The 17,216-nt window shown below is 37.6% G+C and overlaps 1 protein-coding gene across 1 annotated transcript in view; it reads right to left on the bottom strand.

Moving 5' to 3' along the window:
- Nucleotides 1-17,216, bottom strand: part of LOC137898071 (receptor-type tyrosine-protein phosphatase gamma-like) — an 80,256-nt gene that overhangs the window by 22,007 nt on the left and 41,033 nt on the right. The window contains exons 3-6 of the mRNA XM_068742068.1: nucleotides 16,005-16,184; nucleotides 9,206-9,354; nucleotides 3,768-3,863; nucleotides 1,380-1,446 (exon numbers count right to left, since the gene is read on the bottom strand). Coding sequence (XP_068598169.1) covers nucleotides 1,380-1,446; nucleotides 3,768-3,863; nucleotides 9,206-9,354; nucleotides 16,005-16,184 — 492 coding nt within the window. The remainder of the gene's footprint in view (nucleotides 1-1,379; nucleotides 1,447-3,767; nucleotides 3,864-9,205; nucleotides 9,355-16,004; nucleotides 16,185-17,216) is intronic.

Raw genomic sequence — 17,216 nt, 5'->3', positions numbered from 1 at the left:
GTGACCTCTATGTATGCGTAAAAAAAAGAAACAAAAAAAAAAAGCGGTTCAGGATCATACGAGTGAGAAGACTACTGAGGCCTCTGTGCCTCTTCTGTACGCAGTCAAAGTCAGTATTCACATCCTTTCTTCTCGCCGTCTTCAGACACTGTACGTGCCCTATCGCTCATGGGCTGCTGAGATGCTGTTGGATGGATGATTGAGATAACAGGCTTGCAGAAAACCAACCACCCTAATGCGGAAGGAGGCGAGAAACAGTTAATGGCCAGCAGGATGTCCAATAAAAGAAGTGTCCAAAAAAACCACGAACAGTTCCCTTTCAGCTTGAAGATGAAAGATATTGTGACCTTAGCATGAACATCTGTGGTGGTACACAGAGCAAAGTTGAGCTAGTATGGAGAAAATAAAGGCGCTTCGCTCAAGGGCATCTCAGCAGTCTGAGGGTAAACTGGCCCCCCTGCAGCGACCAGCACACATTCCTCATTTCATCTGGGCTGGGTCTTGAACCGGTGGACTTCTCTGCTTCCCAACCCAAGGCCCAACCCACTGAACCACATGGCTAATATCGATCTGGCTAACATCACATGGCTAATGTTGCTCTGGCTAATTGCAGAGATTCCTACAACAGTTATTGCTGACATAAAGTCTAATACAGTAAAGTGGTTTTTGCTGCTACGTCTTAAATGACCATATTTCACAGCAACTGAAGCAATAAAAAAATATCTCAAATCACCTTTTATTCTACCCATTATATCAAAGGTTTTTAGAAAACTGGCTGAATCTTCTTTTTTTCCTACAGAAGTTTAATTTGGGGCTTCTACTCAATAAAGCTAAATTTATTATAGACAACATCACAAGCGCCCCTACATACACAAAAGTTCTAAGAATGACAAATCAGAATATTTCTGGCCAACACGTTATTATTGGCTTAGAACATTTTAGAATAATATACAAGACATTACCAATTCATTATACACATCTACATATGAGGCTGGGCCACAGACCACAATCTGCACAAGACCAAAGGCGCAGATGTAATTAATAGTTCTTTCTCTGTGAGTGAAACTCCTTGGAGGTCTGTGGAGCTATCCTAACAAGGAAGAGGCGGAATCTGGCAAATTTATCTTCCTTTTGAGGTTAAACTCTGCTCAAATCTTGTATTTAGACTGTAATTTGTTTTTTGTTTTCAAAGAAAATATAATACCCAGTGCTTTATTGGATTATGCAGCCACTGATTGCAATGTCGTGAATATTTTACCTCCAGAATCAAATAAAAATGACAAGCAGCAACGCTAGAGTAATTTTGTGAAAATACATATTTGAATATCTTTTATATATATATATATATATATATATATATATATATAATAATTACTTACCATGATGCACTACTCCTTTCAACCCTTGAATGATGGGATCTACAGCAGGATTGTTTTTTTGGCCCAGCTGCAGGAAATGTCCAGAGACAAAGTATTACAAAGAGGATTACAAGACTAGAATAACAATCTAAAAAATAAAAATTAAAGGCAATCAATAAATCAAATGCGGGGGTAGACTAAGAGCCACATGCCTTCAGCACAATAGATTCTAGCAGCATTTTATTCCATCTGATATAACTGGGGAATTAGTTAGATTTTGTAGGTCGAGGTGATACGGTCTCGCTTCTATTTTTGAAGCCGTTATTTCTGGTGGCATGACAATGGCTAATTAGTTTTTGTCTCAAAAAGATTATCAACAATAAACACCTATTTAATCCAAAATATCTTAATTAGTAATGACTACTTCTTTGGGAAAAAATATAATTATATAAGCATAATCATAGTTTATGTGTACCACATTTATTTATAACACTTTACACAAAACCAACTGGGAATGCTTTGACTTGTCATAGATTCATCACCCAAGTGACACCATAATAGACAAGTTATATTTGTATTTGCTTTGTAACCTGATATAATTGGTGTGTTTTTCCACTTCCCTTGAAAGGTCATTTACCTTGTAGCCTTTCTATGTGGCAATTTCCATATTTCCTGTTAGGCCTCCGGTTAATCTGTTGCAATGACTGGGAAACATTGTTTAGCCAACATTCTACAAGAATGCCAATGTCCTACTTAAGAGACAAGACTGGACAAAACAGTGTAGGGATGCGGGGCCCCAACTTCCCTTGCTCAACATTAATTCAGGTCAGTCAGAGGAGAATAATTGTGTGGGACTGAATGCTGAATGTGGGTAATATGCACACCTTAGAGGGCATTAATATGTCTTTGGGGAGCACAGAAAGAATTCTCCTCATTGATTAGAAATGGTAAATCTAAGCCAACGTGTGTGTGTTTGCTTCAAATACCATTTCGAAATAAACTGCTATTCAGTTGAGTGTGTTTGGTGGTGCTAATTGCAGTAAGCAATAGAGCTGTCGGGACCCAGCGGAGGCATTTAGGTCCGTGTACCAACGTGCTTTTATCATTGTCTAAGAGCAAACCTACATAACAAACACCTGTGTCCCCATTCCAGTCGGCCTCTTCCTGAGAACTGACCCTTCCCTACATCCTATTAAGCTGAGTGTTTGCCCGTATTGATCACCCACCATTAATCGCCAAGACTGCGCTAATAGAAATTAAGTGTGTAACATTCAGAGGGGCCCTAAAGATGCTAGTGCTGCTGGTGTATACTTTCTCGCAATTCATAAATCTCTGAGGAAAATCAGGACCATTCGTGTCCATTAGGCACTTACGCACGCAGACCTTCAGGGAACAATTTGTAGCATTTCAGGAAGGAATGTGCAACCAAACAGGAAAGTAATCACTGGCTAGGTGACGAGAAACCCTAACACAACACAGATGCTCATTAAAATAATACATATCTATAATTCAATGACCTCAAAACAGCCATTCACATCTTCATTCTTGTCATTATTGGACCAAAAATAATTCCAACTCTCTCCTTCAAGTGATAATTGCCAGACTTTTTTGCAATTTCTTTATTCTTTTTTAGCTCGACTCTTTAATTCCCATAATTTTCTTAAATGAATCAATATTTTCTACATTTTAAGTTTATTTGTATCCATTCTTGCTATATTTCCACAATATCCTTGACGAGCTCTAAATACTGGAAGAAAGTGCTATGCACTATATTACAGTCACTTTACAAGCTTGTAAAAAAAGAAGCTATTTTCCATCCAGAAAACACCAACAACCCAGTACAGAGGCACGACAAAGAGCTTTTGATCTAGAAAAGTGTAGCTCTGCTGAACATAATAAACTAGACATGAAGAATGCATTATTTAACAGGACCATTAATAACCATTAAACAGCCTACTACCAATGGCAACGTCTACAGCCTAATATTAGCAAGCCAACATTATCACAATGGCAATGCTCACATCAAGATATTATAATGCAAGTATGTCTGTATTCTAAGAAAAAAAAAAACTGTATTCATTCTAACATTTGGGAATCAGCACTCAACACAAAGTGCAGTCAAGGTTGATGTCAGTGTGATTAGATTGACTTATATTTGGTCAGAAACTAAAACATTGGAAAAATAGAACTGTTCAATCTGTTTTGCCCTCCATGAAATGTCAGGGGACCATCAAAATCATTATATTTCATCCAGACAGAGATCTGCCTGTCTGAACCAATTTTGCTTCCATTTATTCAATCTAATCGCTATTAAGATGAAAAAATACTTTAGAAATGTCCAAACAACACAAAGCATGGGTGACTTTTGATTACATTCTTCTTGACCTTCAAGTCAGGCTAATAATTTACCTCAAAGAAGACGGCCACGGCAGAAATGATGCGTCTCTCCTTGATGGCAGCGCTGAGGCTGTCAAAGTCATCTGAATTGTAAAGGTAGATCTGCATCTGGGATGGGAAACAGAGCATAAACCGCTTAAGGAGTGGACAAGGAGAACAGTTCTGTCATCAATCACTTGGACACGCTGCTGGAAGCTGATGAAAAGCTGTTTTGAGGGGCATAAAAAAAGGATGAATGTATCACTCTCATAAATCTCCCATAATCTGTGTCATTTCTTTTTTGTGTTCTGCCATTCCTGGAGGATGCTAAAGAAATACAACGTCCCATTCCTCAGGGCGATGGCCCTCAAAAAGACAGAAAGAAAGGGAGTACTGTGCCCTTTGGTTGTGGTGAGATCTGACATCACAGTACGCTTTTAATCATTGTTCCAATAACCTTCAATCGCCCATATCTTTCCTTCTGATACCACAATACAGTTTAGGATGAGTGACATAATGAAAACCATTATTTATAGAATACATACGTGTCATAGCTCTGGTTTACCATATTTTTTTTAATTCATTTCATTATAAGGCTATTAAGGCAGCACTGATAAAAATCATCAAATGATTCTAAAAGTAGAAATGGGAGCTGTCCATCATCTCACTGTTTGAAGCCTGTTTAAAATGAACAAAACTAATTCATGTCACTGAACCAAGTTAATTGGCAATAGGTTTAAAAAAAAAGTTCCTGGATGCTGATTTAATTAAAAGGCTATGCTTGCCTTTATACTTTTTCTGAAAGAGCATACCTGCTATGATTCGCTGTGCTGACAAGATTATCAGTTTAAATAAAGTATAAGTATACTAATGGTAATAAGGTGAAACATTTTGTTATGGTAGAAGGATGCTGATGATGGAACTGCCAGGGAACAAGGCTAGAGGTCGACCCAGGAGAAGATACATGGACGTAGTGAGGGAGGACATGAGAGTGACTGGTGTTGGGGAGGAACGTGCAAAGGACAGGGTGAAGTGGAGAACGTTGATTTGCTGTGGCGCCCCCTCACGGGACAAGCCAAGAGTACAGTAGTAGTATTATTTTATTGTGGCGTTCAGGTCTAATTCAGGTAGAAAAAAAGTACATCTCAGTGATCGGTTTCCTTCAGAATATCTTTAACTGTAGCCTTTAATTACATTTTTGCTGTCTGGAAACTTAAAAGAGGAATAGCTGACCATTCATCACACTTCAATAGTTATTAACTAATTCAACCAATTAGATTGCCCCTCCTAGGCTTCATTTACTCACTGGCATTAGCCAATGACCTGCTATTGCTAACGGCACACTGCAAAATGTGATTCAAATATCAAACACTTCCATCGAAGTCAATAACAACAACTGTTGCCAAAAGCAATTTGAATCACTTGATTGGATGATTCATTTCTTTGTTTGTGAGCTGTGACAGAAAAACCCTGAGAGTACATGTTATTCCTCAGATATTATGAGATGCTGATTTTAGGAAAAATAATCTGCATTGGGACATACAGATTTTTACACACATTTGTTTTTGTTTTTTTATCAGTACACAATTTACCACACTGTCTGAGAGAGACAAAAACAACCTAACAATGACCAGCTTGAATTGAAAGACTGCAAAACATTACATCAACTTTATCATTCCCCTGGAGAGCCAACACTCCGTCCTGTCCATATCTCCCCAAGCCCTTGTTTAGTTGAAATTCATTCAATCAAAATCCCTAAATGTTTTGATGCCCTTTTCTGGCAAGAGTGTAAAAAACAATGTTAAAAGCTGCTTTGCTTTCGCAAGTTCCATTATGCACTAAACACGTGAAAAACAAAGTCATGTTTGACATGATTTCCCGAGACAGCAAGAGATTTAGGAACGAAGAAAAACTTCAGTAATTAAGCTGCAACAACACTGCTAGAGCATTCTTTTTTTTTTTTTTATTGCTATCAGGTAAATGTGTTGTTTTCAAAACAGTATGATCCTCTTACTCCACTCACACTTTCCAACCACTCATTTAGCCACCTGCGAGCGAGAAAGCGCTCATTCCAAAGATGACTCGTGTTGCAAAATGTACGAAAGTGTTGCTGAATAAATGTATGAAACTTGGGGTTGCCTGTAACGGATTACTAAAATAATAAATAATTCTATACGATGTGAAGGGACAGACAAGACAAGACAAGAAAATGAGACCAGTGAGCAGATGCATTTACTATCATATCCATTTAAAGTACAGCAATACAGCTGAATGTTTGTTGGAATCAGCCCATTTTCATGAGCTAATATTAATAGATGAATAAATCAAGTGCCTGTTAACAAACATTATTGCTGGTCCCAATGTAGTTGCCAAAATCACAGGCACAACTGAATCTCAATGAGAAGCAGGTGTCTTTTTTCTCCAATCACATGAATGTGAGGGGAATGAGCTGCTTGGTGGAGGTCTATGCTCTCTGAGTGCGTTTCTAGTTTTTTGTACTTTTAGTTTCTGTGCAGATTCATATGGCTTTAGGTCTAATATTAATTTATTAGCATCAATGTATTTTCTCGTTATATTTCCTTCGTATAAATAGTATATAACTATATTAAACTGTATATCTTTTTAATACAGCCAATATAATAAAATTGAATAAATGTGCATTTATGTTTTTTTTGTTGCAGATATGCTTCAGGCATTTGTCGAGCGCCTGCTCTGAAGTGAAGTGTGCTGTACATCCACCCTAACACATTTATCTCTAATAATTGCTGTGAACACGAAAACTCCCGACAAGATGTGATTTGTAATCCCTGTATAATTAATGTAAGCTTGGTGACACCCTGGTATATTATTAGAAATGATCTCCCGATGGTACCCGACGGTAGTCAAGAAATGCTCTGTTTCTTTGTTCATTGTGTTGTTTGAGTGAACAGGTGGTCCATATATCGATTTTCCCACTTCGCACTTCCATGAAAAAGGCCATGGTCAGATTACTGTCAAACTCCAGCGCCACAGGCCAAGCAGCTGATCGCTGCTTCTTTTAAGGTCAGTGTTACAAAGGCAGAGTAGCTCCATAACTCAAGCCACTGAATTTGTCTTTCTCCACCTTGTACCAAGTGTGTGAACTTTATTTGTTTATGGATTCAGGCTTCCGGCCAGGAAGAACAAAGGCTCTTGGGGGCTTTCTCCCCACTGGAACAGTGAATGTGTTTTTGCGGTATGTTTCCAGAGACATGGGGCAGAAAGTGACTCATTTTGAGAGGAGAGCTAATTAGACAGGAGATTGGAAAACAGTCTCTGTTTAGCAGAAACAAATAAACCCTGGAGCTCATTCTCTAAGGTCATGATGCTTCAACGCTCAAAGAACAAAACGGATGCACCTACAAACAAAAAAAACCAACCTTTGCAATGAAAGATCGGTGAGTTCAAGAAATGCAAGCATTTCAAAAAGGTAGAGTTCTGCTGCACACGTGGTGTCAGATGTGCTATAATCTCGGATGCATCAAATTCTGTTGCGGCAGAAAAATGAAAATGTCATATTCCATAGAGCAAAGCAGTTAAATGGCCAAAGGGTAGATTGTGCTTCACTGCATTTTCCTTCAACTATTCATCATTCAATGTCATTCTTTACCTAATGCTTCCTGGATGTTCAATAATACATAATGGCGATAATAAGCGGCAGACTTACTGCTAAGGAGACCAATAAAACAAATAAATAATCGGAACTGACGTCTCCCATTGCAATTCCTTTTTGTGGTGCACCATTCTTACCACACATAGAGTATATACTTGAAATGGTTTAATAGTTAGGTAGTTTCTAAATTAGCTTCAAATGGCATGCTAACCAATGCCATTCATTCAAAAACATGAACATGATGTTTGGGTTCTAGCAAAATGTGAGTTCTACGGCATGATTTAGTCATTCCTTTCAGATTCTCCTTTTAGAGTTCTTTTTTTTACTAATTTGTAAATGATTTTTTATGAACTCTCAATAGAGCGTGCATTTGGTACTGCTACCTGGTTGATTTAATGTTTTACTTGTTTATTTATAATTATAAATATACTGAAGCCCTGCTTTGAACCATTTTATAATTTGATTTATCGCTGATACACATGCTAATTATGTTTTTAGAAAGATAATTATCCTTTTAAATTTCAGGCACATTATCTCTGGAATCCATGTTCATCGACAGAATGGATTAAGGAATTGGTCTATAGACAAGGATTCAAATACAAATCCAGATTTCACATTTATAAATGTATCTGGAGGGTGTTATTTTCTTGTTATTGCTCTAATTGGTCACAAAAGTGAATTCCACATGCACAGCAGCTTTCTAATGGCTGCATATAATCTGATGAACCTTTAACACGGTGCTGAAGAGAAAATGTGACAGTAATAAATCGTATTATTCTGCCACACAGAATCAAAAGCCAAGCATGCAGAGAGAGCAAAAACACTAACACAGGCTGCGTTTCAGTCAATTTAGACCAATTATTCACCATTTGACAATAGAAAGGGTGACATTTTAATAAACAAAACAACATTTAAGGGTTTGGTATATTTGCAAATTCATTTTAGATAATGACTAGGAATGGTATTAGGTATTTTAGCTCTTACACATTTCAAAGCCAGTGGCATTAAAATACTAGGAATTGTGCTTTAATCCAGGAGCCAGAATAAATAACACAAAAAGCTTTTAGACTTAATACCCTTCATATCAGCGCTGTGCTTTTGCTTCTTTTAATACTTTTAGTCTTCTCCGGTTCTTTTGTGTGCTCTTTGTCTTTGGTCATTAAAGGTTTTAAGACATTTTGTTACAACTGCGTGCAAAAAATAATTTTGAGAGCATGGAAAGCACGGAGATCTGCTTCACTTTAATTGAACCTCTACCAAAAAATAATGTTTTCACTCCTAATTCCTTCATAATGCTGTGTGTGATTTTAAGCATTTTAATTCTCTAAAAAGTCAGAACAGATGGAGATGTACTCTCCATTTGTCCTCGTTTTATTTCTCTATCAAGCATTGTAGAAGAATGAAATGATGAGTTGTGTGTTGATAATGCTCTATTTCAGATGCTTTTCTTCAAGCCACTTATTTTTTCGGCTGAATTTAAGCAGGTCAATTTCAGTATCACTGAAAACAGCTTTGGACCACAGTGAAAATATTGAGCCTTCAGTGATGCATTTTGAGACTGGGCTTCAGAAACATAGCGATGCCTCCATATTGAACAAACTCGGCGCACTTTCTTAGCTTGAGGCCCCTGTTGAATGTTTCAATAACTGAATCCATGCCACAAAGAATTAACCGTCTGTTACGAGCACGTCAGCGTGTGTCTTTCACGCCCCGCACTGCGCTGTTAAGAGTTTTTGTTCTCAAAGCAAGATAACTTTTTCAGGCTCATTCAATTACTGACCCTTAAGGCCCCTTTTACTGTACATTTATCAGAGTGTATAGCAGCGATGGAATGCTTTACCTCTACAGGGAACCTTCTGCCATCTATGCTGTGCTCCGAGCCTGCTGATCCATTATTCTGGCCCCAGTGAAACTCCAACTTCTCAGCCTTGAAACGCCCTGGAAGTCCAGCACCGCTTACAAAGTAGTCATCCTTCAGAAGAACGGCAACTGGAGACAGAAAGTGGCAGAAAAACAACAACACACACAATCAAACAGGCAGAATGAAATATAACGCATGAAGGTATAGCAAAAAGGAGATTAGTCCGAGTATTTATTCTACAAAAGGTTAAACGGTGCAAAAGATCCCATTTTACCATTTGAAATCTTTCATCAGGTCATAACTGAATCCCATCATATAAATTCTTATCTTATTTATGTAATGAAAACTCATTTATTTAATTCAATAAATTAAGTCTAAACCTTTTAATTGGAGGTATAAAATGATCTTTTATTATGAAATAAAACAATTAAATCTTCTGTGAAATTATCAGCATGAATTAAACTATTATTAAAATAAAATTGTTATTATTAAGACTATAAAAAAAAACATTGTGACAATACAAACCTGAACAATTTGTTTAACTTTCTACAACATACATATTTAATTATTGATATAAATAGATGTTGGATAAGGTGCCTTTAACTTGAAATTGATTAAATAAAATGAACTAGCCTCTCACCCATAGCCAACTGGGATGGGCTCCAGTATAACCCGCGACCCATAACTTCAGATAAGTGGCTGAAGATGAAGATTATTTAAGAAGATAAATGAAAACGAACTTCTTTGGCAAGAAATGGTCGATTTTATTGTGACTAATGCACATTCATGTATAATATTTCCTTAAGAGTTATTCACAAGTTCATCTCAGGGATATGAGGAGGAACCAGTGGTGCAATGGAGCATAGATCTAAATTTCTAAATTAATAATTGCCAAAATGTTTGGTGCACAGCAGCTGTGAAATTATGCATATTGTGTTTTACTCTCAAGCCCTATCATCAACTAAAATGATATCTCTGTCTTGCAATACCTTCCAATAATTTCAGCAGTGTACCTGGGAAACTGGGCATGCTTTATTTCATAAAAATACATCATGAGATTGTGATGTTTTATTGTAACATTAGAAATAGATGTTTCCTTCTTTTTCACATTCAGATCTGCTTGCAGGTCTACTCTCTCTTTGCCTGTGAAGCAAGGGTGTTTTTCAGACTTGTTAGACGACCGGTATTTCTTGATGATGGAAAACCAATAGGATATAGTTGCTGGAGACAACGATGGTAACATGTCATTCGCTTTAGGAATTAGAATTTTAAAATAAAACAAATAAAATAAATAAGGGAAGGCTAGCCATATACCAATCCAGTAGAACTAACTGAAGTCAGATCCCAGCTGTCCGTGGTGAGAGGTGAACACTTAGAAAACAAACTCTTCATACTCATATTCCAACCGATGGACAATTTAGACTGATCAGTTCATCTAAACCATGAATTTTGGTGCTATAACAGAGAACCAACACAAACAAGAGGACACAAAGTCCACACAGAAATGCCCCAGGTCTATATTCCGTCCCAGAATTGCCTTGCTGTGCCGTGACAACGTCAACCACCAGCTGCCCCTTCATCGAGCCAAAATACATTAAAAGCAGCAATAATAGACCAATCAAAATAAAAGTGTCCAGCCATGGTAAACGCCACAGTATGCACATCCATCCAGATCTGGGTCATTATCCAAATTTGAGACATTAAAATATGTACACTCAAAGTGAGCAATATGTATTACACTGCTGCCAATAAGTGATTAACACACCACAGGTTCAGATTCTTGGATTTAAACTATCTGTGACATGCAAGAAGTTAAATATAGAGACATAGATTAAGTGGCATCATTTTGAAACTGAAATCTTATTTTAACTAACTTAAACTTGCAGCTAATAATCACATCATTCTCACTGTTAGTTGTAGAATTTCACAGTTGTGGAATAAGGTGTGGCATCATTTTCTCCTTTTTAATTATTTAGTACCTCCTTTTGCTATATATCTCTAATAAACAATTGCTAAAGAGTTTAGTTTACTAGTAAGATTCATTCTGGTTCCCGCATGTGTTCCATATGTTTTTTTTTAATCACATATTCTCTGAGAGAAAAAGATGTAGCAGCAGCATAAAAACATTTGAGATTGTGAGAAATATTACTCCAGTCACCGATGACTGTTAGTTAAGGGTCTTAAAGTGTTACATCTTTATAATACCCACATACCACTGAAACAGTCACAAACTCCTACTGAAAATACAACAATTGGTGGTTTTGAAGATTAGCCTCAAACATTCCACCTGTTTGGAAAGGTACTTGGCAGTGGCCGGCTGCCCTCCTTCACGCTAATGTAGAACCTTTTTACCACATCCACATGAGTCAGTTTGGAACCAGCTGTGTGGGTTGAAATCTCCTCTGAGAGGGAAATTTAGACAGCCTCTGGTTAGGAACAAACATTTTAACCTCCAAAATAAGAGGATGAGCATGTGGTCAAGAAATACACAGACTCCCAGTTAGCAAGTATGACGTGCTGAACAAGCTGAGCAGAAAGATTAACTCACGGTAAGCAAAACATCGCAGTGTGATGATTACATCGTGATGATTATCAGACATAAAGTGTCGGAACAGAGAAGTGAACTTCATGTCAAAATCTTTTTTTTTTTTTCATTTACAATGAGGCCAGAAAAAAATAATCTATCAACATCTTAAAATGTTGACAACTCTTGTCGGTAACAACACAGGTATCTGCATTCTTGAAACATTTTCTCTATTCTTCTCCATAATGGAAGTACATTTCAAAGACTAAAATGCATAGGAGTGAATGAAAGCTACCTTCTAATGCCTAGAGATACGAGTATAATTCAGATTAAAGATTGATTTATAACAAAAAGTAGCCGGTACTTTATTCTGTAAGTGTACCTTACCGACCATATTGTTCACTTATGTGGACACCACAGCCATATTATTGTAACACAGCCTATAGAAGATATTTTCAGAAGCTTCTTCAGAATTTGTGAAGCGTGTCACTGCAGTTGCATTTTTAAAATTCACTTTTTGGTGGGTTTTACACTTTCAGCTGAAGACGTTCCACTTCCATTTTATTGAAGAAAAGCAGAGAAAAAAATAAAAAACCCACAGCAAATAATCTCAAAACTTCAGAGTGTCACATCAAAATAATTTAATAAGCAGCAAAGATAAACAAGGAACATTTCTGGGGCGAGCCGTTTCTTTAAGGATTTATTGTCATTGTACAAAGGAATTCTTACTTTGCTGCCCACGAGAAATGCCAGTAATAGATAAAAATAATAGTAAAGGAAAAATACAAAATAAAATACAATAGAATATCAAGTAGATGAACTGTAGCTACAACTAAAGCTTTAGGCTACAGATCTGCAGGAAAATGGTTTAGATGAAGGAAATGTTGAAGATTTAAAACATAAGATCCTGCATTGGATAGTATACTCCCACTTACATGATATGTTTGAGAAACTAATTTGCAATCGCATTCATATTTACAGGGATGGTAAAGGCAATAAAGTTGGTTTCTACTTGAACACAGCCATCTAGTCTGAAACACAAGCAAAGCCAGGGAAAGAGGCCGACCCTGGGAGTTTCATTAGAAATGCGGCCCTGGATGTTTTTGAACCCTTCAACAGTGGAGCAGGAATTAGAATCTAAGCCAAAAAGACCTTGAATCACAGCCAGTGGAAGAAGAGGAGTCCGTGTGAAAGCAAATCCTTGATCAATGCAAATGTCTCCAGAGCCTTTGGATTCCTCGCGAATTTGGTTGAGAGCCGTTTGAATTTTTACTGAGAGATTGTTTTGTAGAAGAACTCTGTTTGAACGGTAGCCAATCGGCTCAATCTCAAAGTGGACCAAGGCTCATGGGAACATTGTGAAATCAATCTGAATGACCTCTTAAGATCTGCTCATGTGGTACTTAATTAAAACACTGACAAATAACCAGAACGAAAGACGTTAAAATTATCGAAGACAGCATTGAGCTGTTCCACTTCAGCAACTAGCCCGAGCAGAAGTAACGATTGTGAAAGAAAATGCAAAAAAACCAACACAAAATCATTCACTGGGTTCAAATAAAACAATGTGCAGTGATGAAGATATGGGGATTTGTCATAGCAACCTCAATGTAACCTCACTGTAATGTAATGTTTTTAGCAGTAACATGCATCTATTTTAAACATTAAACATTAAAATTAAAATAATTTTTTGAGATACCCTTGTGTCGTCGCCTCTTTGCAATTCCTTTTTTAGACGTACTGTGACAGGCGCCTCCCATTCCCCCCATTGCAACTCATTGGAACTCTGGGAGCACCCTCCAGAGGTTATTTTATTAATTTGTTTTCATAGGGTGGATCTGAGTTACTATTGAACATGGAGTCAAAAGCAGTTTCAAATATGAGAGACAATTAAACAGAAAATAAGTCTGAACACAAATAGAAATTAGTGGAATTGTCTTCTAAATCTGGATCGTAACGAATCAGAGAATTGTTTTCCCGCCTTGGAGAACGAAACAGTGACTTGAAAAGCAAACACAGAAAACCGTATGCTATTTTTATCGCTTTCTTTTTATAGCTATGTCGCTCTGTATGTCTGTGTGTGTATGCGTGTCTCGGGGGGGGGGGGGCACTCGGATAGTGCCGGGCAGCTATTAATTAGTAGCTATCCCAAATTCGGAAATGATGGTGTTCCAGCAGCCGAGTAGGAACAGATACCACGTTGACTAACAAGTGGATCAAATAAAATGAATGGCTCAGTAAAATACATTTGTAAATGATTAAATATCACAAAGCTGTATTCCCAGCTTGATATAGATACACTAGAAAATAAACACTGCCTGTAAAACAGAGAAGATATTTAACAAAATGAACTACAACTTAATGAAATGGAACAGCTTTATGCACACACACACACAAGTATGTGCAATTACATTAAGACTCTGAAATTGTAGGGAGCATTTTTGAAGTGACATGCAGCTGTGAGTTCTGTCAGACAGAGGAGCAGAACTGCAGAGTTGGGCAGGAAAGGTTTCCTGTGTCTGTGAATGTGGCAGCACAGTGGGTCAGTGTTTAAGAGAAGGAGCTCTGCTTTCTGTCCAGTAAGCAATGGAGAAGGCGTTCACAATTATCAGTCAAGAAATGACTGTGGACTGAAACATAATTTCCTTACAGAAACATTTCAACAATGTTGGATTTAATGCCTGCGTATGTAGGTTTGGAAAACACCTGTGTTTCCTTTGGTAAGCCTTGAGTTGTGAATTTTGGTTTGGAATATCCAGCCTTCTGTCACCTTAAAACCATCTTCCAGTAAAAACTCAAACACATTGTATATGTGTATGTTTTGGTAAAGATAGAATAAATAAGCTTGAGACAAACACAAGTATCATTCAGAATTCTTTAAAAAAATTATTTGTATCAGACATAACTACTTGTTATGCAAATATGTGTGTAAAGTAGGGTAAAAAGTAGTTGCCGCAATTTGCTCCACAAATTAAAAGAAAAAAACTTACGACAGAGAAAATAAGAGACAAGCAGAGGAAGAGGCAGACAAACCAGCAACCATATCCTCCAAACCATTGTTTTATTTTGGGGGGGGGGGGGGGGGGGTTGTAAACACTTCTGAAGTATGTCATGTATGTTTCAATATTATAAGGTGACTTTCAAAGTTATTAAACTGACCTATTCTAAAAGTATTTAGAATAGGTCAGTTTAATATTTTGCATAATGCATAATTATATTTGGGATGGCTGCTTTCAATCTTCTTGATTTTCGCAGTGTGTAGCAATTTATTAATTCCCTGTGTGCTGCTGTTTGTGCACATAATTACAGCCAATCACTGTAAATAAGGTGTTTGCAATATTGCGTGGTTCTACCACTGGCCTTGGTTGGCATAACAATTCAATAACAATAAAATTGTAAAAGATGAAAATATCTCTCTGTTAGAAACAATTAACAGAAATGCTTCCAAGAGCAGATCAATTAAGGCCATGCATTTCACTCCAATGGTCTACTGATCAGCTGGGGGGGGGGGGGGGGGGCGGAGTGGCATTTGTTTGATGTAATTGTTCATCATCAAAATGTTCATCTAAAAAAGGCAAGCTGGCTGATAGAAAAAGGATGTGTGAGGTAAGGGACAAAACAATGGAGGCAATAATGAAAGGAAAATACTCAAAACAAGAGGCTGGGCGAACAAGAATCAGATGAGCTGATGCATATTTGCCTCAATAAAAACTTAATGGGAGCTCAGAGAGCACATTCCCAGTCCTATCAGAAAGTTTTAATGTGGTGCCTTTGTTAGGAAGGAAGCAGCACAGAGAGGCTCGGAGGTGGTGTGTGTGTGTGTGTGTGTGTGTGTGTGTGTGTGTGTGTGTCCTGCTGTTTGTTACCAGATCATTTAAAAAGCGAACAATATATATCAATGTGTATCAATCACAATATTTTTGAAAATGATCAGTTTGATACATGTTCCCTTCACATCAGAAGCTGGGCAATGTGGCTTGCCCACCTCTGGTTGCAGAGTGCTAGTTGCAGCATGCTCGAGAGAAGTGTGTCAAGGTTCAGGATCATGTGAAATAATAGACGACAAATTGTAATAACATTATAATATTAACAACAGCGTTTATGAGTCATGCCAATGTGCAGCCACGGAGACCACAAAGTTAACTCACATTTAAAATGCCATTTCTTGAAGATGAATAAAAGCAATAGTTAGTCTAATAATTTAACCAACCCCACATCCACATAGGTAAATATATCCGATTTGGTGATAAATACCCGTCTTTCCGGTGTTTTTCATGGTAGTCTGGTTGGAGGAGACGCCGCTGAACCTCTCCAGTACCAGCTCCTGGTACTCCTCTGAAACCAGAGCTTGCTCATCTGAAATGTCCACAGGTGATTGGTTCTTCGTAGCACATTCCGGGTATGAGGCTGCCCAGCCCTGAGGTCCGTGGCTTCCTACAGAAACAGAAGAAACAGGAGCTTACAAAAATGCACAGGTCAGTGTTGGGAAAACAGATTTCAATTGGTTACATAAAGGATACACATTGTCTCGCTTGATGCTGGAAATAGTTGTCAAAAATATGCAGGCAATGAGAAATACAGTGACAATACCAATACTACAGTAGTATTCAGGTTTTTAATGGGTTCTATAAAAATCGAGAAGAGGAAAATTATTCTTTCATACTCATGCTGCTGCGACACCCTTTAAATGCCTTCAAAATATGACAACATGATGGCAATTTCGCGACAGACAATGTTAATTTTTCATATGCAATTAAAATATTCAAGTGAGGAGTACTTCTACCGAGCTACTTATCAAAACTGAACCTGGAAATGGTACAGAGTTAATGTGTTGATGCTGCATATTATATATAAAAAGACTGAAAACATGCAATTCAATATAAAATATTCAATTTTAACAATTCATGCAGTGCCACTTGCAAACTTCCTGTAGAATACCTATCCTCTATCTGCTTTTTGAATCCTCTATCCCCAACAGTGGTGCTTCTACAAAGGAACAATCCGCCATCGACAGGGGTCTCCTTGATCCTTTCTCGGTACAATGGGCCAATGCAACAACAAAGGCTCAAGAATCATGGGAACAAGTAAAGATGCATGGTTTTTAACTTTTCTAGGTTACCGCAATATTTATGATTCCACTCCCCATAGACGCAGGAAACTTTCCTACTATAGCGCATGAAAAATGGATGAGACTCCTCTTTACTATAACACCTTGATCAAGGCTCGCTTTATGTTGTTGCCGTGAATAAACACTTCGAAGCCAAAGACATTGAGCTCCAGTCCCTCAAATGGTTTTGCAGGATACATTTAAACTATCTGCTGTTGTCCTATGTGAATCATAGAACAGCTATGAACAAACATCATGGGGTACATAGACTCAAACACTGATCACAGCTTGTCTCCAATGAGAACGAATGGAGGAAGCGGACATTGCACGCTGTTAAATGCTTGGAAATGTCTTGCCTC

Source organism: Brachionichthys hirsutus, chromosome 8, assembly GCF_040956055.1.
Source record: "Brachionichthys hirsutus isolate HB-005 chromosome 8, CSIRO-AGI_Bhir_v1, whole genome shotgun sequence".
NCBI lineage: Eukaryota > Metazoa > Chordata > Actinopteri > Lophiiformes > Brachionichthyidae > Brachionichthys > Brachionichthys hirsutus.
The sequence above is the reverse complement of the archived record's forward strand: the minus strand, read 5'-3'. Positions and strand labels throughout refer to the sequence as shown.